This window comes from Xiphophorus couchianus, chromosome 20 (assembly GCF_001444195.1).
Source record: "Xiphophorus couchianus chromosome 20, X_couchianus-1.0, whole genome shotgun sequence".
Taxonomy (NCBI): domain Eukaryota; kingdom Metazoa; phylum Chordata; class Actinopteri; order Cyprinodontiformes; family Poeciliidae; genus Xiphophorus; species Xiphophorus couchianus.
The window spans coordinates 4,249,056-4,275,339 of record NC_040247.1 but is presented as its reverse complement, the minus strand read 5'-3'; the positions used below and the strand labels follow the sequence as shown (position 1 = coordinate 4,275,339).

General features: G+C 38.9%; 2 protein-coding genes across 4 annotated transcripts in view; one reads left to right on the top strand and one right to left on the bottom strand.

The window, feature by feature from the left end:
• Nucleotides 1–1,273: 1,273 nt before the first annotated feature.
• Nucleotides 1,274–14,669, bottom strand: ccdc66 (coiled-coil domain containing 66). Of its 3 annotated transcripts, none has more exons than XM_028004047.1 (21): nt 14,477–14,669; nt 12,701–12,759; nt 12,443–12,465; nt 12,026–12,271; nt 11,108–11,364; nt 10,936–11,010; nt 9,962–10,056; nt 9,797–9,852; nt 8,372–8,452; nt 7,455–7,589; nt 6,957–7,186; nt 5,670–5,754; nt 5,434–5,592; nt 4,748–4,835; nt 4,329–4,403; nt 4,024–4,255; nt 3,499–3,700; nt 3,385–3,422; nt 2,910–3,055; nt 2,393–2,523; nt 1,274–1,951 (listed from the first exon to the last, which is right to left on the bottom strand). In XM_028004047.1, exons 1-21 carry the CDS (start codon nt 14,485–14,487, stop codon nt 1,850–1,852), a joined length of 2,526 nt encoding a protein of 841 aa, XP_027859848.1. In that variant the 5' UTR covers nt 14,488–14,669; the 3' UTR covers nt 1,274–1,849. The 3 variants fall into 3 exon arrangements, with proteins under 3 accessions (XP_027859848.1, XP_027859845.1, XP_027859847.1); XM_028004044.1 differs by having other exon boundaries at nt 10,936–11,050; nt 11,133–11,364; XM_028004046.1 differs by having other exon boundaries at nt 10,936–11,050; nt 11,133–11,364; nt 12,443–12,462.
• Nucleotides 14,670–15,112: 443 nt separating this feature from the next.
• LOC114135884 (inositol hexakisphosphate kinase 1-like) overlaps nt 15,113–26,284 on the top strand; it is a 28,001-nt gene continuing 16,829 nt past the window's right edge. Inside the window, exon 1 of the mRNA XM_028003547.1 lies at nt 15,113–15,286. Coding sequence (XP_027859348.1) covers nt 15,220–15,286 — 67 coding nt within the window. The 5' untranslated portion in view covers nt 15,113–15,219. The remainder of the gene's footprint in view (nt 15,287–26,284) is intronic.

Here is a 26,284-nt window from a genome sequence, read left to right as displayed (position 1 = left end):
TATATTAGTGCTTACTTTTTCAGTGTTAAAATAAATTCAGGATATATTTTTAACCTAAAAATAATTCTGCGTCATTATTTGTACGTGGTTGCAATTTTCATTTATTAAAAAAATTCACATTCCTATTTCAAAGTGATCAAATTTTCAATAGAATTTTTTTTTCAGTTTCAATTTTCAGTGTTAAAAAATTCAGCATATAAAAAAAATTCCAACTTTTCAACATTCAAATGCAATATTTTCAGTGTCCTCTAATTCAACTTGCTCAAACTCAGCCTCTAAAAATTCGCTGTAAAAATGGCGAGGTCACTTCAGGTCACAGACATTAGCAATGGATATCAGATCCCAACGTCCAGCTAATCACGTGACGCAACCGTCATATTGAAGAAATAGCAGCGTCACCCAGGCTGGCCACCGCAAACCCAACGGTGAGTTTAATGCTTTCATATTTCTGTACTATATTTTATTTTGCGCATGAAGTTTGATACATTATCTTAAATCTTGATTTAAAACACGGGTTGGGCCGTTGTTAATCTTACACCATGTAGTGCTGCCATATTACTTCTAGCTACCTCCTAGTCCCCCCAGCCCCTCCCCGCTGCCCCCCCAGCCCCTCCCCGCTGCCCCCCAGCCCCTCCCCGCTGCCCCTCACCCAATTTACTCCGTTTTATTTTAAAAAGAAATACCAGTTGCGCCAAGCCTAGAATCTCTAAAGAGAACTGATGGGTTTCTGGGTTGTTTGTATGTTGTCTTAGGTGAGACTGAGGTGATGACCTTCCATTAGTCAACTGGATTGTTGTAGAAAACGAGATCTTTATGAGCCAGCTCGGCATTGCAGCTTTCCATTTTCTAGTGCAAAGGTGAAGAAAAAACTTTATGCCAAGAGGATCGTGAGCAGGAATTTCAGCTTTGTCGAGAATGTGCTGCTGTCAACTCATTCCCAATTTTTTTTATTTTTCATTGTTTTATTTAAATTTTAAAATGCTATGTAGATCTGCGACTTTATTTGTTAGAATAATTCAGTAGATGAGTAGATGTCATTCTGATGACATTACTCATCAGATGTTGAATTAACATCTTGAATGTTAATTCAAGATCATCTGAAATAGAAAAGCTGTCTAAATTATCTCTAGTTCATTTGGAGATTTCTGAAAAGAAAATTTAACTAGTAAAAATTACAGTTGCAGTTTTACCTTGAATGTAAATGTTGTCAATTTACGTTCAAAAAACCATTTAAAATATAAAGAATTATAATTCGCATTATGAGTAGTCTGGATAAAAATGTAAATATTTGACATTTATTTTTTGACTCATTTTAATTTGTTTCACAGCCAGTAATTTATTGTAGATATTCTGAATTGAAACTTCCATACAAATTTATTGTAACGTAATTTTTACAAGTCAGCATGTAATTGGAGATATCTGGAATTCAAGTGAGGTGAAACGGATTTTATGCTAAAACAGTCTGCCATACACAGTGCAGCCAGACTTTGTCATGTCAACGTTGCAGCTTTAAAACATCTTTAATCAGTTATTAATAAACCAAACTTTAAATAACATTTACAATAAATAAAAAATGGAACATTTAGAAATTAGGTGCTCGTCGTTCAGCAGGAAACTGGGAGACAAAACCGGTTCTTAACAGCGACCGTAATGAGGTAGAACCTTCATGTTTGTGCAGATTGATGGCAAACTGAGGGAAAAATCGCTCATTTAAAGAATCCATGAAAGAATCACAGCAAACCGAAGCAGGTTTCTGTTAGTGTTTATCTTCAGCCGGTTTCTGTCCCCCGTAGAACAGGAAGTCGCATCAGCAGCAGTGGGAGGAGCTTCCAGACGCCACCGACGCCAGTCATGTGCGGTGAGCTGCGGAGAGCGCGCGCTGCTCGTTATCACGGCGGTTCCGGACGGGCTTCAGGTCCGTCTCCAGCTCCTTCTGCTTCTGTAATAAACCCTGAAAAACAGACAGCGGCTGGCTGAGTGGGTTCACCTGCAGCCGGAACCGATCCGAGGGAAACAAGCTGCTGGATGGTTCCGGTAAGGCCCAAACTACCGGAGTCTGGAAGGTACCAACCGGATCGATCAATCTGATGACAGAAAGCTGAACTGATTTCACATTAATATTATTGCTTAGTTTCCCAGTGTATCTAAAAATTACGTAAACGTATGTTGTTTGTTATATATATTATATGTTAATTATTTTTATATACTATACCTTTTATGCTCTCATAAGAATTTCCTATCTCATTTTACATGACCTGAAAAGTGTGGCGTAGCTCTCTGTCAACATTTATAGAGTTTATGGGGTGTGAATACTTTTCCTGGATTCAGTGGTCAGCGTGTGTTTGTTTTTTTCTGTTGTTCCTGCCTGAGCCAGCAGGTGTGTCTGGGTTACCTGCCGCAGCTGGGCCAGGCCTCTCAGGATCTCCTGCTGGCGCTGGGAGCCAGGCAGGATCTCTGGGTGGAGCAGCGGGTCTTGATGCGAGGAGCCAGGAGAAGGAGCTGAAGCCTCAGGAGGTGGAGAGCCTGACCAGGACAGACAAGGTTCTGATTGGTAATAACTCACCAAAAACAGACAAACTGGACCTCCTGACCCTCTTTTAGGTTCTGTCGACCCAGGTTACAGAGAAAGATGGCTGCAAAGCGTGCTTAGGCTTAAAATGTTTGTTAATATAATCTCAGTGTTGAAACTAATTTCTTAAAGTTTCTGTTCTGTTTAATCTGATTAAAACCTTTCAGTTGGGCAGAAAGCTGCCCCCTGGTGGTTAACAGGGAAAACTGAATAATTGCTACAAACCTGCGTTTGTTGTCTTAATATCTTAATTTAGAAATATTTAAATTTTAGCCAAAGTCACTAAGAACCACTGCAGACTGCTGTTGTCGAGTTTAAACATTTCTAATGTTTTTCTAACCGGGGTGTGTCCTGGGCGGCGGCGTGTCGGCGGGCTCCAGGGGGTCCAGGCTGAAGACCTCAGCGGTCCGGAGGTAAGGAATGAACTCCAGGGCGGGAGGAGGAGAACCGGAAGCCTGCTGACTCTGGGCAGGAGGAGAGCGCCCCCTACAGGATGCCACAGTCCAGATTTAACCTCTCTGGTCTCTTCACTGTTTTATTAAGTTGCTTTTTATATTAACAGCATTTTATATTTTACAATTTATAGCATTTTATATTTTATTTTTATTTTATCTACAACTACTTCTCAGTGGTAGTTGTTATTGTGTCTTGTCTCTATGCTGTAACTGTGAAGTAATTTCCCTGCTGGGATGAATAAAGTACTTCTATTCTATTCTATAATAAATAAAATGTCTTTTTTAATCATTTTTTTGCCCAGCCCTATTTAAACCACATAATGAGGGGAGAACGTTTCAGGTTCGTGTGGAGCTGCTCACCGGTCCGTGTCGATGTTTCCTTTCAAACCCGATTCCACCTGAAACATCAGCGCTCATTAGCAAACAACAACAACTGCGTTCATTTAAGTCCAGTAGGATTTTCTGGTTCTCCACCTTCTTAGCGGTTCTGGTTTTGTTCTGCTGGCTGTTGGGGCAGAGCTGGGCCTCCTGCTGGGGAGCGGGCGGTTCTGTTCTGGTCGGACGGGCCTTCCGCAGGGCCAGCAGCTCAGCCTGCCTCTTCAGTCGGCTCTCCTGCCGGTCCCTCTGCAGGGCGACCGGGTAGCGCTCCGAGGCGGGAACGAACCGCCGGCTGGGCCTGGAGAACCGGAGCAGAGACAGAACAAAACCGTTTGCTTGAGTCACTTTGAGCTCGCCTCGCCTAATCAGCACTCATATCAACCTCTCCTCTGATTGGCTGAATTATGAACATATCTCATGTAAATGTTTACATCCGATGCTCCCATAATTTGTAGTGACTTATCGCATAAACAAGCTTATTTAAGTATGGTTTTCATGTAATTTCTTATTTAATGGAATCACCAAAATTGCAAAACTGTTTTTTTGACATTCGCAGAATCCAGACAAATATTTAGTGATGGGAATGCAGCTGCTGTTTTGGTGTAAATGTTGTGTTTTAACCTCTGTGTTCCCCACTCCGGCTTCGTCTTGCTTCTCCGGCTCCTCTCCGTCCGGACGAACGGTGTGTACGGGTCTTCTCCCGCTGGCAAACAGATGTTCTCCTTCCCTGCTCTCGACGCACGGCTCCTGCTGTTAAGCTCAGCAGAACCACAGGGAGGCGGACGGTTTTGGTTCTGGACGGAGACGTCAGCGGTCTGAACTCTGTCTACAGGAGCAAGAGGAGGAGCATCCTCTGCTCAGGGAGAGGAGAGAAGCTGTAATCGTATGTTAAAAATGACAGCAGAGGTCCATCTGAGGCATCTCACCCGTCTGAACAGACGAGTCTTTAAATGACGAACCGCTGTCGCCGTTTTCCACACTCTCAGCCTCCCTGGTGACTGCTGAACACGCACAAACAAAACCAACAGTTAGAAAAAGTTTTCTAGTGGTTTGTTGTTGAAATATTTGGAAAAAATACACATATGCCCAACAAGGTTTAGGTTCGCCGAAACTAAACCCACGGAGATTTAAGACGGTTTTCACACCTGATAGTTCGATAGAGTCGGTCAGACTGGAAACCAAAACTGCAACATTTGTTACATTTTCTTTTATTGAACTTTTTTTTCACTTCTAGATGTAAATAACTCCTGAAACAAATGAAGTTCTGCTGGACTTGTTCAGCACAGAGAACCGGTTTGTTCTGGTTTGTTCGGGTCGGTTGTGGCGACATTAGCGCTTCACTCACTTCTGGATCCGGACGTCTCCTCCGACCCGCCGCCGATCTCTGGCTGCTCTGCCAGAGGGACCGGATCGTTCTGAAGCTCAACCAAAACCTGAAGAGAAGGAAATGGATTGTTTCTGATATTGGCAGACGCCCAGGGTGGAACTAGATAGGGGGCGTCTGCATAAACTATATAAAGGAATCGTTCCATGCTTTTGTGATTTTGCAGAAATTCATGCAAAAATGAACAATTTTACAATTCTCTTTCTGTACTTATGGGTAATTGTGAGTTTAATGCAAATTTTCCCCAAAAATGATCAAAAATATTGGGTTTAAGTGATGCTAACTCCCTCCTGAAGGTGGCAGTCTTACTTCTACAAAAACAAGAAAATAAGATCGAGTTATTTAAGTTGTTTAAAGAATAAAAATATTCATATTTCCAGTCTGTCTGCTTGTTATATTGTTTGGCATCTTTAATTAATATATCTATAATTAATTGATGCCAAAGGGAAGTTAAATATTTATTATTATTATTAACAATAATGATAATAGTCAACGGGGATTTAGCACCAATGTTTGCCATCAGTTACACTGAACCTATGAAAGATGAGGCACAACTTAGTTTCTGACGTTTTCTTTCTCAATTGGTGAAACCTGAAGGGATGAATTTTCTGCCAGTGGTGAAGGTGTAACGTCTTTTGACCCCTGACCTTCTCCTTCTTCTTCAGTATCTCCAGCTCGTACTGCTTCTGCAGCTTCTCCCTCTCCATGGCAACCCTCCGCTCCTCCTTCTCCTCCTCCCGTTTCCTGGTCGCCTCCTCCAGCTCCCTCTGCTTCCTGCGCTCCTCCATCTGGGCCTCGATGGCTCTCTGGGCCAAAATACAGCGGTGAAGGCAAAGCGGCACACGCTGAAGACGAGGCTTCCTCCAGGTTGGTGCCGCCCTACCTGCTGCTCCAGCTGTTTGAGCCGCCTCCTCTCTCGCTCCTCTATCTGTGCCGGATCCAGCAGCGACGTCATCGTCCTCAGGTAGCTGCAGGAACAACAGAGTGCAGATTAAACAAAGAGCTTTATTACTGTTGGTGTTTGGGGCTTAAAACTGATACAGTAACATTCAAGCACTTCTCAAGTTTTCAAACTTTTCCAGCGCCACATTTTGGAAATAAAAATAGGAATGGGTCTGTCATGTTAACAAATGTTACATAATTTATTATTTTTCTCTTTCTACCAAAAACTGGATGATAAAAGTCTTCGGTCTGGTGCTTTGGTCTCAACGAGGCCTTCTTTGAAAGATAATTTTGCTTATAGATACTTCATAATTAATATTATTTGTTGTTTTGTTTATTTATTTTGGATATTTAAAATGTGTTCCAGTGTTAAATGTTCATTAGAATTTAAAGTTTATTGATTTTGAGGATGTGTTATTTCATTATTATTATGCCATTACCATTATATTACTTCAAAACAACATTATTGTTCATCGCAGTAACTTCTGGGAGAATTTATTGTCCAGAAAAATTTCTTATGTTGCTTGCAACAAATGCTTCCTTCTTGTTTTTCACAATAAAAGCTGAATTGTTGGCTTAACAGCTCCTCTGGAGTTACCACTAGTTTCTCAGATTAACACGTAAACCTGTCACAATAAAACAAATATTGCTGGACAATAAATTGTCCCAGAAGTTATTCTAGATATTCTACATATGTATGTGCCAATTTAAAACATATTTCAAGTTGCTTATGATAAAAATCAAGATGCTGCTGAGTCCAGCCTCGGAGGGAATCCTGCGTAGGCCTGTAAGAAATTTTGCTGGACGATAAATTGGCCCATAAATTATTGTGATAAACGATAATATTGTTATTTTGAGACCATTTTCAGCTGATATAATTAATGCAAGTATACCCAAATAAAGATAAAATTTTTTTACAAACAATATTTAACACCGGAACTAAAAACATTTTAAATCTCCAAATAAACAAAAGAAGCAAAACAACAATGATTAAAATGGATTATGCATTTTAAAAGTAAGAATCATTCAGCTTAGAGGGAAAACAGGCAAAAGTGGCAGGAAGTGCAAACTATTTCCTACAGGGTGTCAATGTTTGCAGCGTTTTTCAAAATGGCAGCTTTTCAACAATATGAAAGGGGATCATCCCTCTAACGACTGTTGTCCAAATGAAAATCGATTGATTTATTGATTATTGTGACAGGGTTAATCGCATTTCCCAGTTCTCTACCTGGATCTGGAGGGGAACCCTCTGGTTGAATCCACGCTGGCTCCCATGACGCTGTCGGCTCCACAGCTGCTGGTTCCCTCCCAAACCAGCGACAAGCTGGACGACGGGTCCCAGTCGTCTCGCTCGGAGCCGCTGAGCCGCCCCGGGGCCACGGGTTGGGCCGCGGGTTGGGCCGGCGCTCTGCGCTGGAGCGAGTTGAAGTGCGCGGCCCAGCGCTCGTGGTCCTCCGTCTGCACAGACACGACGTTGCTGCGAGGTCAGACGCCAGATATCTGATAAACCGAATGGATTTTCATGCGATTTGGCCTTTTAAACACATAACCTCCGTTTAATATCACAGAAAACCACTGATATTGAAAACTTCGGCCAAGATTTGCGAATTTTCTTTTTGTGTTTGCATGTGGACTGGCAGTGCACAGTATTTTATAGAAGTGAATATCTCGTCTGTCATTGTTTTAAAACGACCCAGCTATGTTTGGACTAGGCCAGGGTCTCTACCTGTCTCCGCTGCAGCTTCTCCTGTTTCCGGCGCTCGGCCGTCTCCTCCCGCTGGCGGTCCAGCTCCTCCAGCCAGACCCGCCTCTGCTCCTCCTTCCTCTCCACGCTCAGCATTTCCTCCATGGGCGTCACCTCCTGCAGCAGCGATGTCCAAACGTTTCGTCACACCGGCCAAAATGATCAACTCAAAAGTAGCCAAAAATAAAACAACCTGACTCAAGAAAATATAATTTTTAGCTTAAATCTTTTCAAAATGGAAACTTATTGGACATCCAGAACTTGAAAAGGATTGTAACAGCGGTGTGTTATGGACCCATTGTAGATTAAAAAAAGAGGTGGAATAAAATCAAATCAGAAATTTAATGATTAATTTCAGAAATTCTCTAGGAACAACGTGGAAATTTCCACGTTTCAAAAAATCAAACATTTTTGACAGTTGGAAATCTTCTTTTGGACTCGATCGAATACATTTATCTTCAACACCAGCAGGATTTGGGTCTCTTTCAAAATGTTTGATGTGTTTAGTAAAGCTTAATAAAAAAGGCTTTGGCTTTTCAGTAAAAGTTTCTGAATAAACGTGGGTTTACCTTTTGTTAAAACTTCGTTATAAGAAAATTATGTTGGTAAAAGTTTTACTCTTATTACACATCAAAACTCTCCCTCTGCATCGTGCTGGATGGCCCAAATTTGTATCATTCTTGGGTTACAAGAATGATACAAAATCACTCCAAGGGCGACAAATGTCTTTGGGCCTCTGTGTCGTAGAGGAAGCAGGATCCGGCAGGATCCGGCAGGATCCGGCAGGACCCGGCAGGATCCGGCAGGACCCGGCAGGATCCGGCAGGATTCAGCAGGATTCAGCAGGAGCCACAGTTGGAGATGAAATGTTTGAAACTACGTTCAGAGTTTATGTTTACCCCAAGTCGGAGGCTGGACCTGATGGCGGCTGGCTGCTCTCTGTGGCCGACAGAGGAAACACTCTCTGCGTATTTCTCACCCTGCAACACACAGCAACATCCGAAAAATATCAATAAAATACAGGCTGAAAGGCCTGGAAACTGCTTCAAGTTCCTGTTCACTACAGATTTCAGGTGCATTTTGTTTTTTTTTTATTAATTTACCTGCAGGTCTACTTGATGTTTTTACAACATTAAATGATAACAGAAATATTTAGGAATTGAAGAGATTTCTGTCGGAACTCAAAGTGGACAAATAAAAATTATTCATACTAATGTGTAGAGCTGTGCGATAAACCGATTTTAACCATTAAAATTAGGATTTTAAGGGATAAAAATGGATCAAATTTTAATGAAAAAATGTTTTTTCATTAAAACGAACACATTAGTGCACATTGGTAAGAATAAACTTTACTTATAAATTAAAAACAGGATTTTTCCTGATTTTTATCCCATTAAAATCAGGGTTTTATTGGATAACGACTAAAATTTATTCATACTAATATGTAGGGCTGATTTTAATGGGTAAAAATAAATAAAAATCAGGAATTTCTTCATTAAAATTCTGATTAAAATTTTAAAATATTCTGGTAAAATTGCATCTATTATCACTATATTCTTGTAACTAAAAAAAGAAAAAACCCTCAAAGATTTTAAGCTCATCCCCAAAGATAAATCATTACGACACACAACAAAGAAGAATTCAAATGCTGCCGTTTTTTAATATAATGCAAGTAAAATCCATTTTTTCCTAATACCTCTTTCATGACGTTTTAGTGCGAGTTCGGCGACGCCTGCCTCATTTAGCGTCAGAAACAAACTTATTATTTGAATGAAAATGAAAAAGTCTGGGGCGTGCTGTGGTGGCACAGGGGGTTAGTGCTGTGGTGCCACAGGGGGTTAGCACGCCCACGTTTGGAGGCCTTAGTCCTCATTGCGGATGTCACAGGTTTGACTCCCGGTCCCGACGGCCTTTGCCGCATGTCCTCCCCTCTTTCCTGTCGCAAAAAATATGAGCCACTAGCGCCGCAAAAACTCTTCGGAGAAAAAAATGAAAAAGTCTAAATCTGCCTTTGGTATGAATCATTTCAGTCTTATTTCTATTTGCCAGACCGCTGTTAAAGCAAAATACACAAAAAATTACCTAAAATTAGCCTCTTTTTTCCCCCAACAATGTTAATTTTTTACAAGTTATGCCGTTATACGGTTCCATCTGAGGGATAAATTTAACCAGTAAGGAGCTTCTCAAATGGAAAACGTTTCCATTATGATTTACGGCTCACTGTGCTTTTTTCTGATTAACAGCATGAAGTAACCATGACAACTGTTGGGTATTAAACCAGGAGAATAAACAGTCTAATAAAGGTTGAGGTGAAGGTGAAATACCTGCAGTCTGCTGGGGGCTGAAAGCTGCAGCTGCTGCTTCAGGGCGACCTGCTCATCTAAAAGTCAGACAAACATTTTTGTTCAACAAAATTATTTCTGATGGACGTTTCTTCCTGTTTAGCACATGCTAAACTTTCCTCTGTAGCACATGCAAAGCGTTCGTACCAAGCTCTCTTTTCCACTGAGCCTTCTTTGCATCGATGGCGGCTCTGCTGTCCGGCCGGCGCTCTTTGAACCAACTGAACGAAGAGCGACGCAACCTAAGAAAAAAAAAAAAGAACAATTTGGAGCGACAGGACAGATTTCTTTAGCGGAATTTTTACAAATTTTGTTTGTTTTGTGGCCTAATTCCTTGTGGCCCCCTAGAATATATATATATAAAAAAAATCAGCCCCAAGCCAGGGGGCTTACCAAGCTCCGCCCACAACCGATCTAGAAAATCCCTAGTTTTGTTTGTGAGGGCCCTTATGACAATCTTAGAACGTTGATCGTTCTAATATCGTGGCTTGTGATTTCGTAACCGATCATCCTGTTGTGTATGGTGTGTTACGGTAGATCGTCGTGGCCGCTCCAGGGGTTTTCCCCGACTGGGAGCTTTAAGGCAGCCTGTTGAATGTGACAGGTAGCCAGGGGCACAACTGCATACCTACATACTTTCTGAGTTGCATGCGAACATGTTATTGGCGCCCCCTAGGTTGTTCCAAGAGCTTTATCTCCTTAATATCTCAGCCGGTCTGCACCAGATCTGTTGTGCATCGTCAGGGAACCCTGCTGAACACGTCAATGAGTATCGCCTAGTGGACAGGTGCGGGAACTGCACGAGAGTGTCTATGTGGTGAACGGGTGGCGTTGCTGGAACCCCTCCGGTCGCCACGAGGCCGGAGCCACGCTGAGCTGCGAGGGCCTCCAACGCTACGTGCAGCTTTAATTTCTAAATTATTCTCTTAAATAAATAGAATTTATGTTTAAAACAGATAAATAATAAATTGTGTTACCATTTTTAATATCTACCCCTATTGTTTCTGCTGAAGAAATTACAGCTCAAACTGAATCTAAATGTTTAATTTTTATTTTTGTTGAACTTTAATCAATCTGGAATGATTTACAGCAGAAGAATTGGAGTTCATAAAAATGTTTACCTGCCATATTCATCAACACCTTCCTCCTTAATTTCTTCTCCTTTCTCATCCTCCTTTATTTGCCTTTCTTCTCCTCTGTTCACAGAAGAGACAGAGTTTGTGTGTGTTTGACCTCCTAGTGATTAAAATGAGACAGTTTATAATACGATGCAGCTTTTTGCTTCCAGCAGACCTGCAGTTTTTCTTGCTAGTGCCACCTTGAGCCCGCTCCTCTGGACCCCGGGTCGACACCGGGATGGAGCTGAGGAGCTCCCGCAGCTCCTCTCCGTTCACACACACCACGTCTCCGTCCTTCAGGCCTGCGTCCACGCTGCTCAGCACAGGCCGCGACGCTCCGCCTCCACCCTCGCCGTTTTGAGGTGGAGCCGTTCTTCTGGGGGATCCCAGCGGTCCAACAGCAGAGCTGAGTTTGTGTTTGTTTGTCTTTACCTTCAGAGGATGCATACAAAGTTACACAGCGGCTTGAAAAAGGTAAATATCTTTTTTTGTGTTGTTTTTTCGATAACTATTATAGTACGGTAATTGAGATACTAAATGTTTTATATAATCAACTTTTATTTAAGGCATGCTTTAAAAAGTAGTTTTACTCTTCCACCATGCAAAATGAATGCTTAATTTTGTTCTTATTTATACTCGCATATGAAAATGGCTGCATACAGATGAACAATTATACAACTGTGCATCTTTGAAAAGCAGAAGTGGAGCCTCCTACACAACCAAAAAGAATGCAGTTACTGGTTTCTGGATGGGAAGTCAACAACAAAACACTTGTCTCTTCCAGCAGCCATTGTAGAGCTGTAAAACCAGCTGCCCAAACATGCTGGAGCTCAGCTGGGGTTGCTAAGTGACAGCGGAATTATGGCTGGGTTGCTAGGTAACGGGGTGCTTTACTGCTGATTTGAAATGTTACATTTTGAAGGTTTTTGAAACAGCTCATTTTCCAGACACCAAAAAACATTAACTTATTGCCAGTTGGGCTGTGTTGAGACCCAAACGGAAATACAAAAATATGAAATTAACCTAATAGTTCCCCTTTAAATTGTACCAATACTGATCCAAACATGAATTATTTAGGCTCCGCCTCTCTTACCTTTGCCACGGCCTTACTGGCGCGCTCTTTGTGACAGCCTGGAGTTTTGGATGAATTCAGGACGGAGTATCTGCCATCAGTGGTGGAGATGCTGGAGCTGCAGGATGAAGCTGTTGCTGCTTTACACCTGACCTCCCTGGTACCCCGCGCAGCCTGCTGAGCTGGACGCTCCTCAGGCAGAACCTCCTCCAGGCAGGACGTCTGCCTGGCGCTCAGGATGCTAGCTGCTCTGTGCTTACTGGGCAGCTGCAGGAAACGCATCACAAACCATTCAGGTAAACAAAGACCTTAAAGATCACATTTATTTATTTTAATTATTTTTTCTCCTTTCAGCCTGGAATCATTTCCAGAAGAGACTAAGCAGTGCTGGACACCAATATATAGCTAAAGACAACAGATGTTAATGTTGTTTCTTACCTTTATTGGATTTTTCACACCTGCTGTAAAAATAAACCAAACAATGAGCCAAAAAATATCATGAAAGCATAAAATTTAGACATATTACTATTACTTAATATTAAACATAGATATTTTTTAAAATCATTTAAATTGTACAGCAATCAAGTTTTATCATAAGCAGCCAAATCAATGAAATGTAATCAAATGCAAAGATAAGCAGATAATTTATCCCAAAAGGCTGCCATAAAGGTAAGTTGGGAAGTAGAAAGGCCTCACCATGAGTGAGTAAAATCAATCTGGGTTTTCCATTTTCCAGCTCAAACAGCAGACCATCTCTGTTCAGGAACAATAAGAGTCATTAGAGCACAAAATAGAGAAGAAAACAAAAACCAAAATCATAAGAGACAAATGGAAAAATGTGTTTAAGAAAATGAATGAAAGTTAACAGCTACCCTTCATTCACTCACTGATTTAAATTTGAATTTTAAAAATCTAAAGTACATTCAGAAGGAGTTTTTCAGTTTGGCTCTCACAATTTTTTCCTCAGCAAACTACACTCAGAATCCCACAATGACAAAATCAAACAAAATTTTATATGGATTTAATAATTTATTTGAAAAATATTGCATTTAAATAAGCATAAATACCCTTTATTTACAGTTTAGTTGAAGCTCCACTGGAAGAAAATACTAGTTCATAGGTACACCAGCAGTTTGAGTGACTCTGGATGAACAACTTTCAGAGATATTAATCCTTTGTTTATTCTGGTAAAAATGACTGGGATTTCACTGAAAAAATACAAAATCTTATCAAGTATTTTTATTTGTCTAGTTTCTAGTGCAAATATCTCGGTGCACCTGAGACAAAACTAACTTCAAGTCTCCTATCAACAAGATATAGGAGCTTATAATTCCTTAATATTGATAAAATTGTATTAGTTCCACCGGTAGATTATTTAATTTATAACAGTCCCACAGAACGATGCTTCCATCACCATAGTTCACTGTTGGGTTGGTGAGGAGCGTTGTCTGGGTTCCTCCAAACTGAATACACTTTAGAACAGAACCATCCTGCCAACAACCATCAGCATCGACAAAAACTCTTTAGAGAAACTCTGATAATACGAGTTGCATTTAAATCTCCCACTGAGATTAATAAGGTATGTCTGAATTTAATTTACAGCTACACATCTCAATAGCTCTGAGAGCTTTAGTATCTGAACCACTTAATGGATCAAATACATTATGGATACACAGAGTCTGAACATGATACTCGTAATTTAATATCCAACTAAAAACATTTTGCACACACTAACATGTTCTCCAACTGCCAGCAACAATCTCTGTCATAAAAGGTGTAAATCTTTACACAAAAGTCACCTAAAGTTTTAAATATTCTGTTTTTGATAATAATTCAAATATTTATTTTTAATAAATTTACGAATTTAGATTATTTTTACACCGGGAAGCAACATAATAACTGAGCAAAGTGAAGAGCATGTGTATAATATACACCTTATAAATTTTGTATAAAGAGTCATTATTACAGTTGAGACCATAGGTTTGCATACACTCAATAAAAAGACATACACATTTATATTTCTCACAGTCTGAAGTTAAATCAGCCTGTTTTGTTTTAGTTAGAATTAATGAAATTATTTATATTTACTAAATGCATCAATACTGAGAGAAAGAATTGTGTTTATTTATATCTTCGAAGTTATTTGGTAGTATTGCCTCTGAACTGAATGACTAACAAACATAAAACAGGTCTGATTTAACTTCAGACTGTGAGAAAAAAATGTATGTTTCTTTTTATTAATAAATAGCAAATATATGTACTTGAGATAGTGCCTTGAAATAAAATGAATATTTCTACTCTTTAGAATATCTTCGGCTAAACTTCTCGTCTAGAAAAAGATAACGTCAAAGTGGGTTAAGTTCGATTGATTTTCTGAAATGAATTAATAAGCATTAATTTCTGTGCAATTTCACTGCGACACCTTATCTATTCACTGTTTTAGCTTAGCGAGCTGTTCAGTAGCAGACTCACCCAAGGTTCATCTCGAGAAAAATATACACCGAATCAGCAGTAGATTTACAAACAAACTTAAAATAATATAAAATAAGTGACTAGCAGATTAATTTTCATAGTTAAAAAGGAACGTTAACTGAGCACTGATAGCTAACAAGCCCATTTCTGGGGGAAAACGGTTGCCTACGTTGGTTGCTACCCACGAACAACAAGCGTGTCACTGATTGGCTAATCTTTGCTGCATTTAAAATTACTGACCAATGAAAGGTCTTCATTTTTGGACGTTTAAATTTGATGACGGTGCGTTCATTGACACTCGGGATTTATCAAAGACTGAAGCTAACTTTGTTTTAATGACAGTAATTTATCATACAGCGGTACATTTGAAAGAAGAAAGATATAAACTATGTAATAGTTATCAGATACAAGTCATAACTTTTGCATTAAAGCTTTTGTAAAATTTGATATTCAGTCGTCGTCATAAGATTTAAAGTCACAATTTTCAATTTCAGTGTCACTGTTATGCCTTTGAAAGTAAATATTATAACCATCAGTGAAACTATGGCTTTGAATCTCATAAATAATACCCCGTACCATACCACTGTCTATCTTTCATGTGGTGGACATGTGAAGTTGTATAAATTGTCTGATGTAAGTGAAGGCACCTTTTCTTGTAATGAACTGTAAAATCTAAACAGTCTGCGTTAACCCTCACTGGAATAGCGGTGGTTAATGAGTTAAAGCACCGAAGATCAAGATCGATGATCTCCTCCGGGTCCACCTCGCCTATCCTCCGTGACGTCCAGCGTGCTCCCGGTGATTCTGAAGGTGTGTTGTTGTTGTTACAGCTTGGTGCAATCTAACCGGACAGGCTGCGTAACGTCAGTCCGTGATGTTAGCCAGCACCGTTAGCATGCGAGGCTACTTAACGGCAACTAGACTCTGTGTAACGACAGTGTTTTCCGGGCGAGCCTGAGGGTCAGAGCTGCTCTTAATGAAGGTGGAATTACGACGGACGACAGTATAAAACGAGGTGATGTTTTGTTTAAAATCAAAGCTCATTTAAATGCTGAAAGTGATCGACTTATTTCTCTTGCTGGTTGTTAGGCTAAGGTCAAGAAGCTGGCCAGTTCGGCAGCTAACGCTAACAGATACCTGTCTCTATAAACGTGTAATGTGACAGTAAGTCCTTCTGCTAGCGGATAATGGCCGAGCCTCTGGATCACACTGATCGGGAGTTAAGATGTTGTTTTTATAGGGGTGGCTCTCCAAAAGTTTCATTCGCTGGAAGCTACCTCTGTGTAAATATGATTGTACAAAAGACCAGAGGCGTTGGTAGGTTTTACCACCCGGGGACTCAGCCCTGCCAACACATATTTAACTATTTATAGGAATTTATTGATTTGAATAAGTCAGTATTTGCTTGGATATGTTGTAATTACGGTACAATTTGCATTTGCACTTTATCAATTAATTTTATGAACATCTAAACACTGACATTTTAGCTTAAATAAGCTTTATGTAAAATAGGTGGTCTTTGATCACTCAAGTCCTTTGTGGTTTTATATAAATTACTATATTTTCTTGACTTAGTTTATTTATTTATATTAATCATTCAAATTGAAAAATACTTTGATTTATCCCAAAAGAAAATTAAATGTTATCCAAGTATCTTTAAAGAGAGTGGATGGTGATGCTGTGGGCATCATGGAAGGGCCTCCAGTAGCAGTCAGTTATGCAACGGATTTGAAGAATCCTCTGATTGAAGGCTGTTTCTGTATCACTGTCATGACATGCTGACAGATTCATTTTAATGCACCAGAGACTATTTTCTATTATAACATGTCCCAGATGACACGATCAGTTGTTGGCAATCACTGCTAATCCACCTCATTTGCTATCTGAATATACGGTTAGGAAGCCGGGAAGAGAAACATTGATTGATGGAAGAAATGCTTGAACCTCCTGCTCTGCATCCTTGAAGCCTCCTTTTCAACCCCTCTGGAATTTGTGATGATAATTCAGGTGTTATTTTGAGTTTTTAGATGCTAATTTGCTTGTCCAAGTTGTAAAAAAAACCCAACAACCTTGTTGACATGGTTACGCATGATAACAACTGTAAAAAGGCAAAAAGTAGGATCAAAAATCTTTTCTGATGTAGAGTATCCAGAAACAGAGGGAATAATTCAACCAAAAAATAATCAGTAAAATAAGAACTATTGTAGCAGACCTTTATTTTTATTTTTTTGCTCGGTTTTTAAAAACAAAATATCTCTGGTGTTTGGAATATTTATATGGATTTAGAAACAGTTTTGCTAATAATAATAATATTCAAAATTTTTATATTCTGTGTGTGATTTCATGTTACTTAGGTGGTTACCCGTCGTAAGGAAAGGTTATTTTGCTAAAGTTTTGTTTTGAAACCTGCGTGCATTCAGGTTTCCTTCCTTGTTTGCTCTACTTCAGATTTTCTGACGTCTGAAAATCAGCAGTTTGATGATATTTGTTTGATTAGAAGGCTTGCATTATGCTGATTATGTTGTATTCGTGCAGGGCTGCCTAGTCATGCTGCTTTATGAATGATCGTTTTATTAAATAGGTAGTGGCAGTTATCAGATCGCACTGGGAGCTACTGGAAGCTTTAAACAGGATGCAGTGGCTTTTGTGGCTCCAGCATCCTGCCAGATATTCTATTTTAATAACCTCTCCCCTCTCAAACAGCTTGTTTTGGTTATTCAAGATGGCATCACAGCATTAGGAAACGGATTATTTGCTTATTATTTACCAAGCATTTCTCTGGAAATCCAGGGAAAACATCCAAAGATAGTAGATATTTTAAGCTCTGTATAGTCAGTCATTGTCCGGTTAAATAGGAACATTATTTTTCTGAAACTCTGTTTGTATTCAAGCCAGAAAAGTAGAGCGTTTTGCAAATAGTGACTCGGACTCCCAATAGTGACTCGGACTCCCGCTGAGCTGTCTCCATATGTCCTGTCTCCTGCCACCATCCTTCTGGTGTTTTTTTTTATTTGCTCCTGACAACCGTCCTCTTGCAGTATTTTATATTTTGTTTTTATCTGATATGGGCTACTGTTTCAAAACAAACATGGCGGATGATGCATCTGATTATTGCAGAAGTTTGCAAAGGCTGCAGTAGGACTTACCTTGAGGCTTGGATGTTTGTAAAGCTTCTCCCAGTTACCTCCTAATAAGGCAGAAAAAAAACACTTGAAAGTTTTTATATTTTATTTAAATGTCCTGAATGGAGATAAGCTGTCTGTCTTTGTCCTGGTTTCCCTGTTTTACGTTGAGACACATGTTTGATTGGTTAGAGCCAGGCCTGTGTGTTTTAATGTCCAGAAAATATCAGTTTTACTTTATTGTCTTTTAAATATATATAATAGATAATATATGTATATAAATGATTCCAAACATCCATTCACTGTCTATACTACACCTGCCACAATAATTAATCCTGCTGGACAGTAAATTGTCCTAGAAATATTCAATAAACGATAATATTGTTGTTTTGAGACCACTTTCAAGTGATGTAATGGTAGTGGCTTAATAAAATCAAATTCTCAAAGGTCGATAAACTTTAAATTCTAATAAACATTTAACACTGAAACTGGAAGACATTATAAATATACAAAATAAATAAACAAAGCAACAGAAACAATAAATAAAATGAGTTATAAAGTCTCTGTAAACAAAACTCTTTCAAAAAAAGGGCTAGTTGAAAAGACTGAAAACTTTTCATCCAGTTTTTAGTAGAAAGAGGAAAAACAATAACTCATGCAAATGGAAATTATTTAGTTTGTTATAATTTATCATGCCATTAATTAATTTATTGTTTATTGGATCAGTCTTAGTAGAGACCCTGAACAGGTCAAACATCTAACAGACCAGTTAACCCAGCAGTCATGTTATTGGACTGTGGGAGCAAGCGGAGTACCCAGAGAGACCCAGACATGAACAGCAACGACATGCAAACTTCAGGCAGGAAAACTTTAATTAAACCAAACAGGCTAAACAGAAAATCAATACAAGTCATTATTACATTATAAAAACACTTGGAATTAAAACTGATCATGATTCAAACGAGGCATATAAACCTTTAAGTTTCTGTGTGCATAATCAGAAAGAAAATCCTTTTAATTAACTGAACAATAACTATCAAAAATGAAACAGTAGCCATTATTAGAAGCTGTAATGACAATATGAGATTTCCCACAATTCTCTCTTCTTCACCCGTCGTTCTGATGCTTCCTGATCTCTAAGACCGCCAGTAGGTTGGGTCCTCTCACCTGGTTCAGCTGTGAGCATCCGTTACTGTGGCACTTATCAACAAGCTGCATGTAATGCAGTGGAGATTTGTACAACAGAGTATTAGAGCCTGACTAAAATAGTTTTAACTTAAGAGAGTAATTTGTAAAAGTAGGAGGAAAAAAGTGCCATTAATTAGAAAAAAGCTTTAATAGAGCGACTGAGCTCTGATGTGACCTCAGCAAATCAATCTGGTTGTTTTTTCAAAATATACACAGTCATTTGAAATATTAGAACCAAACAAAGTTAATTTTGTTTTTTAAAACTGTGAGAATGAAGTCGTAACAGAATGAAGTAATAATATTAAGAAGATAAAGTAGTGATTTAACTGCTAGGTGAAACTTAGCGCGGTGATAAAATGAGGAATGTTGAGCATCGTGTGAAGTTATAAACTAGTATCGGTTTTATAAATAGGGAAATATTTTATATTTCCACGCATCAAAATTATTGTACAAACGGCCGCAGAGCCACTGAGCTGGTCACATCAGACATTAATAACTGCTTTTTTCTAATATAACAACTTTTTTCTCATAATTTTGTGTCTTTATTCTGCTAATATTATGACTATGTTCTCCTAATGTTATGACTTCATGAGGGTGATGAATCTAAGCAGTCGTTGATAGATTTCTGACAGTCGTTTAGGACTCAGTGCAGCGATTATTTCTGTCTGTACCAGAAAAGTGAGTGTGAGCAGGTCCCCTGTGAGGTTATCGGCGATGTTTCTTTAGTTTTCTCCTTTATTTGGCTGAAAAGATGATTCTTTAGATGAAAAACAGAATAATTTATCTGGAGACGGAACCAGCAGCTCTTTTCTGCCATGAGATCTGAATTGTGATGTGAATGTTTCTCATTTAAAGAAGATAGACTGACATGCTGGGTGCTGTGACTGCTGGCTCAGGTTTGTGGTGTCAAAAGAGGCTGTGTGTGTGGGCATGTGGGGGTGTGTGTGTGTGTGGGGGGGGGCATGTGTGTGTTGTAGCTGATGTGGTCTGTCTCTCCTCCCAGGCGAAGGTTAACGGGACACATTGTTCTCCTGGTTTTCTGTGTGTATCACTCAGCAGTTGTTGGATTGTGTCAGGGGACCCAGCAGCAGCAGTTGTGTTTGTCTTATATATATATATTTTTTTATTTTTAAAACTCAGCAGATGTGAGTTTGGATTGGATGGCACCTCAAAATGTTGCATCTTTTCCCCAAAACTGTCTTCCAAAATCTTGATTCATCATTTCGATAGTTTTCGTTTTCTTTTTCCGTATTTATTTCTTCCTCTGTTGTTTTTAGATTTTTCTCGGTTCCCATATTTTCTGTTTACAGATGTTAGAAATGTATCTTATATAATTTGAAACAAGACTAAAATACCTTACAAGCAACTTTTCAGTAAGAAATAGGAGCTTGTTTAAAGTCAATAATTTCTTAATATAAATTTTTAAAAAGTACTTATTTCATTGGCAGATTATTTCACTTATAACATGGGAAAAATGTCTTGTTGTAAGTGAAATAATCTGCCAATGAAACTAGTACTTTTTCACAAATATTAAGGAATTAGACTTAAAACAAGCTGATATTTCTTGCTGAAATTTTTTTAAGTTAGTTGTGTCTTATTTCAAGTGTACCAAGACATTTGCACTAGAAACTGGACAAAAATACGTGTCAAGATTTTGTATTTTTGGCGCTAAGCTGTTCAGTGATTTTAAAGTTTTTTAAAGTTTTTTCTTTAGTTCAGTATTTTAAAGTTTATTCTCTCAGTGTAGGGACTATAGAACTTTGTGGTGTTCTCTATCTTGCTGGTTTTAGTCAGAACGCCAGCAGCAGCGTTCTGGATCATCTGCAGCTGGAGGATTGATTTATTTTTAGTCATACCTGTAAAAACACTGCTGCAGTAATCAATGCAACTAAAGATAAACCATGATGAGTTTCTCTAGATCTCGCTGGAACATTAGTCCCCTAAAACTGAAGCTGTCTAGATCGTTCCTCTTTAGGTCCGAAGAAAATAACTTCAGTTTTGTTTCTGTTCAGCTGGAGGAGGTTTTGGCACATTTATCAGTTCTAAGCATCTGTTCAGTGATTGGATGGTTCTGAGTCACCTGGTGACATGGCCTGTCACAGTAACAAAATTTGCTGGACAATAAATTATCCCAGAAGTTATTCCAATGAATGATAATATTGTTGTTTTGAGACCATTATAAAGAAGTGTGATGGTAATGACATAATAATGCAGGAACACATTCTCAAAGATCAATAAACCTTAAAATTCTGAACATTTAACAATGGAACTGGAAAACATTTTAAATATCCAAAATAAAAAACAGAAACAACAAATAAAAAGAATGATGAAGTCTCTGTAAACAAAATTTCCTTCAAAATAAGGGCTAGTTCAGACCAAAGAAATTGCAAGAATCTGACAGTAGAATGAAGGTTTTCTGATACAAAACGTATAAATAGGATGAGATCATTTTGTGATGAGAAAGGGTGGGTTTTAATAAGTTTATATTTCTACCCACTCCTTTGAACATTTAGTATTTGCATTGCTGGGATTTTAATCGTAACTTGCTGCGTTCAATAAAATACAAAATACAGAAAATACAAACAAAAATTTATGGTATTTTATGGTTCCTCTTGGAACAGAAATCTTTGTTCCTTAACGTTTGCCCTGAGTGATGAAGCTGTGTCCTACATGTTTTTCTTCTGGTTTTTGTCATTTACTGAACACTGACGTCAAACCTGTCCTGCTTTGCTCCAAAAATGAGTTTAAGGAGTAGAAAAGTTCTTCCTCTGACGTACTGAACGCCTGCAACGCCTCAGCGACCCTCTTCACAGAGTCAGTCCGACCAAAATAGAAAACCGTCTCTGCAGCAGTTTCAGTTCTTCAGGTGATTCTGATGAAATAATGCACATTTATGGCTTTCTACAGTGGAATCTGAACAGAACTTCACATCTGTTTTATTTATTAAAGATAATAATAATAATTTTTGGACTGCACAGTGGTGCAGTTGGTGGCACTGTTGCCTTGCAGCAAGAAGATCCTGGGTTCGATTCCCTGAAACTGCTGAGTTTGCATGTTCTCCCTGTGCATGGTGGGTTCTCTCCGGGTACTCCGGCTTCCTCCCACAGTCCAAAAACATGACTGTTAGGTAAATTGGTCTCTCTAAATTCTCCCGAGGTGTGAGTGTTCATGGTTGTGTGTCCTGTCTGTCTCTGTGTTGCCCTGCGATGGACTGGCGACCTGTCCAGGTGACATCGCCTCTCACCTGAACCGTTCACTGGAGATGGGCACCAGCACCCCTCCTGACCCTGCTACGGACTAGGGTGTTAGAAAATAATAATAATTTAAAAACTGCTGATTTGTTCTCAGATGCGCTAAAAACGTTCACTTCCAAAAACACTAAAACTGTTTACTTCAACTCTTGGATATTTCTGGAAGTTCCTAATTGGCTCTTTCATCTGTGACTTAGTGAAGGACGAAGGATTCCCACACACACACACACACCCCACACACACACACGCCCACACACACACACACCCAGCCCTGTGGTCAGTCAATTTGAAATAGCTGCTTAATCAGTCTGTCAGTGTTGTAGAGCTGAAGCGGACCGGCGGCTTTGTCCCGGTGATTGCTGATGATGTAAGATATGCTCACACAGATCCTCTAAGCTGATTGGCTGTCTGAACAGGTTGCTCACCGCACCAAGAAGGACATGGGGGGTCAGATTAGATGTGATGTTGTTTTTACCTTTGCTTGCTTGTTTGTTGGAGGGGTGGACAAAGTGCTGAGAAACAAGAAGTTAATAATGCTGAAGACTTTTTGTAGAACATAGAAGACAGAAAGGTTGTTTTCTGTGGCCTGGCTAAGCCACAGTGATTATTTTTTAGATTTAATTTGTTTGAAAAAAAGAAAAGAAAACATCAAGGAATAAAAGTAAAACAAGGTAAAATAAGAGGATATTTAGGTCTAATGATTGCATTAGTTTTGTTTTAACAGAAGCTGATGCAACATTTTGCTGCAGTTTGTGAAAAACTAAATAAAACCCAAAGGAGTAAAGAGAGAGGGAGAGTTTTTCCTGTCAAATACGTAATTAACTGATCGTCAGCTACTGTAAGCATATCTTTAACTGTTCATTCACACCAGCCCTGTTGGGTCTGCTTGAATCCAACTCCACCTCCATTTGTCTAGAAAGTCCGGTTTGTTTGGGGAGGTGTGAACGCATAATATGCTCCGCCTACAAACCTCTGTCTCGGTTTGGTTGAAGTGAACTCTGGTTCGGTTTGAATGCATATGTGAACGCCAAGCGGACTGAAGACCGCTCCAAAAGCAGGAAGTGGACTACAGCGCAGGGCATTCTGGGTAAATACAACCAAAACAAACATGCTAGTTTAGCGCTAGCAGGAGAAATAGCTCATGTTTTTTTTTTTATTATTATTATTATTTTTACCAAAGACAGAAGAGAAATCCTACTAAAATGTAGGATACCTGCTAAAATGTGATACATCTACATTTTTGTTTAAATTTTCCGAAGAACAAAGTTGAGTTCAGTGTCTTAAGAGGTTTTTCTATTGTTTCCTTCAGTGGTTCTTGGTGTAGCACCCCCACAGGCAAGGAGGAGAACAGGTTTTTCAATTAGTTTGGTTGGTTTTACACAGAGCAGCTCAAATTGTAATGAATGTTATAATTTTGGTTCCTGAATAGATCATACCAGACTACCAGGCAGCAAAGCACTCTAAGAGGGGTAGTCTGCTGTTCTTGAAGGTTTTTTAATATAAAGCATAGATGTAAACATAGTGGACCCCATGGTGTTCACATCGGCCTGCAAACTGTTGAGACCTCGTCTAAAAATGCTTGTACTGCCTGTTTTAATAATCCCTTAATATGCATTAATAAGAGCAGTGGAAATAGTCTTGGTGCTACCGCAGAAGCAAACCCAGTTTTTCTTATCTCCACTCTTTGGGGTTCAGTCAATCAGCGCCATGGAACAAGAATGGCGCTCCGAGATTGGCTGCTTTCCAAACGGCAGCCAATGCCATATCAAGAACGATGCGTCTGAGTATTTCAGTTTCCTGAGCTGCATTTACTTACAAATATTTTTAAATGTGCTCAACAGAAACAAATATGAATAGGTGAGTTTTTCACAAATGATTTAGAGTTAGAAAGTTTATCCAATGTTGAACCAGAGAAAAAACCAAAACCCTTGAGGATTGACTTTATGCATCACTGGTTTAGACCAAGCAACAAATAATGGTTAATAAAAACCTAATAGACTGTTTCTATTTTAACTTTAATGGAGGAGAGAAAAATAGTTTGTGAAAATATATTAGGATGAAGATACAGCAGTGGGAGAGATCGTCTCCTGATGTATTTGAGGTCATTTGGATTTTTGAAATAGTCCAGTGTGTGTTGGGTTAACACACATGAAAGGTCGTCCCTTTGCTCTCCAGCAGCCCGGACACACACCTGTCTCTCCATCAATTCCCCAGAGACACAGAAACCCATAAACAACGAGGGCTCCCCTCACACACACACACACACCCACACACACACACACACGCACACACACACACACACACTCATAATTTAGTAGCTCTGGCTGCTGAATCAGGCGGTTCATTATTCCTTTAAGCAGTTGGGACATATAGCAGCTCCCTGATTGATCTGCTCTTATTTTAACAACTGTCCTGATTCTGTTTATATAAGCAGAGTTCAGTTTTAAAGCATGAAATCCAGAAATGTGATTGATTTTGCAGAGAAGATATGCTCATATGGTGTAAATAAAGGCATTGAGATGTTAGTCTCTCTTCCTTCTTGGTTCAGTGGGTTATTAGTATTTCCTTATTATAGAAAAATTAATTGTAAAATTAATTGACTGTTTTAATTCTTTGCAAACCCCTGGACCAATGAAACCAGTGAATCATCTGCCTCATTTAATCCTTAGCAGCATAAAAAATAGATGCATGTTTTGCACTGGTACCAATTCTGCATAATAGATCTGCACACTACTGCTGCATAACATATCCAACTACAATCATCGCTGTAATTTCAGTGTGTCCAATTATTGCAAGGATGCTGTATTTATTCCTCTCATAACAATAACATGTTTATCCAGTTGGAGAGACTCCAAACCTACCCTGATGATTTATGTTTCAGTGGCTGTGATGCTAAAACATTCAGAAAATGGCAGAACACTGGCTAAAGCTCAACAAAGAAAAGAAAATGTATCATATCGGCTGAAAAAGTATGTAACAATTAGGAATGGAAACAATTAACCATTTGGAGCTTCTCCTATCCATCAGAGGGCGCCGCTGGTCATCCTTAAGCAGAGCCAGTTGACACAGAAACAAAGATGGCGGGGCCATACCAGAACAGATGGAGTCTGGTGTGGGATGCAAAATTCAGTTTATGCGGTTCTGCTTAGAAATATAAACGCATGACAAGATCATTAAGTTATTAGCTTAAAGGCACTCATTCAGCTGAGCAGCGTCAACTTTTCAACCTAAAATTACAGCTTTTTTATCGAAGATGAGGATGTGATAATAATGGCAATTCAAAGGACAATACGCAAAAAAACTGACATGACATAAAAACACGATGCCAATAAGTTCTGTTGATTTTGAGGTCTTTCTAAGTTTAATAACGGGAGAAAACCACATCTTTCTGTTTATTCAGTCTGTGTTTAACCCACAAAGAATGTTAAAATATAATGATGTGCTTCTTTTTTCAAATTCAGCACATGAAAACTGTAGCCCTTTATGTTATGGAAAGACGGTTTTCCCTCCTGATGAAATGGGAAAAGTCGGGTTTTTAAGAAAGTGGCAGATTTTCAATTAATCGTTTGTCAATCGATGGGAGCAATTAACTTTACAATAACTCATTAATTGACAACTTGCATCCCTAGTAACAATTTTCATTTATTGTTGTAACGATAAATTCTAATGAATGATATTTTAAAAATAAAACGGACTGTTGTTGATTATTTTTTCTATTTTCTCCACTGTTTCTTCCATGAGAGCATCAATAAATTAGAAAATGTGGTTAAATGCAGTCACTGATTGCTGCTGGGTGACATAACTCATGTGTTTATGTAACCTGCTCCATATGGAAATGTTTATCCAGATCAATATCTGTGTTTGTGGGACTCTGACTGCTGAGCTGTTCAGTCACAGCCACAGTTACCTAAAAATGACAGCAATGAAGTAATGAGTAGATTTTTGTTGTCACAATGGTAACAGAAATATAATTTTATGTTAAGGCATAAATAGAATAAATTTTAAATAAAGCTTTCGTAGTTGTACAACAACTCAAAGGACTTTAGACTACAGACAGATTCACAACACACACAGTCATGCACCATGATAACGATACAATTTACAATAAATAAAGAACTAAACAGCATTAATTAGGGTTGGGCGATGTGGACTTAAAGTTTTATCATAATATTTTGGGATATTATTGTGATAATGATTAAAATAACAATACATTTTAAAATTTTTTTAGGTAACTGACTATGCAATTA

Excerpts from the sequence above, each read along its gene's own strand:
- ccdc66 (XM_028004044.1), bottom strand. Across the intron at positions 4,256-4,328 it reads AGACTCGTCTGTTCAGACGG|AGGATGCTCCTCCTCTTGCT; the intron begins GTGAGATGCCTC and ends CTCCCTGAGCAG. Across the intron at positions 1,952-2,392 it reads GCCTGGCCCAGCTGCGGCAG|GGTTTATTACAGAAGCAGAA; the intron begins GTAACCCAGACA and ends TCTGTTTTTCAG.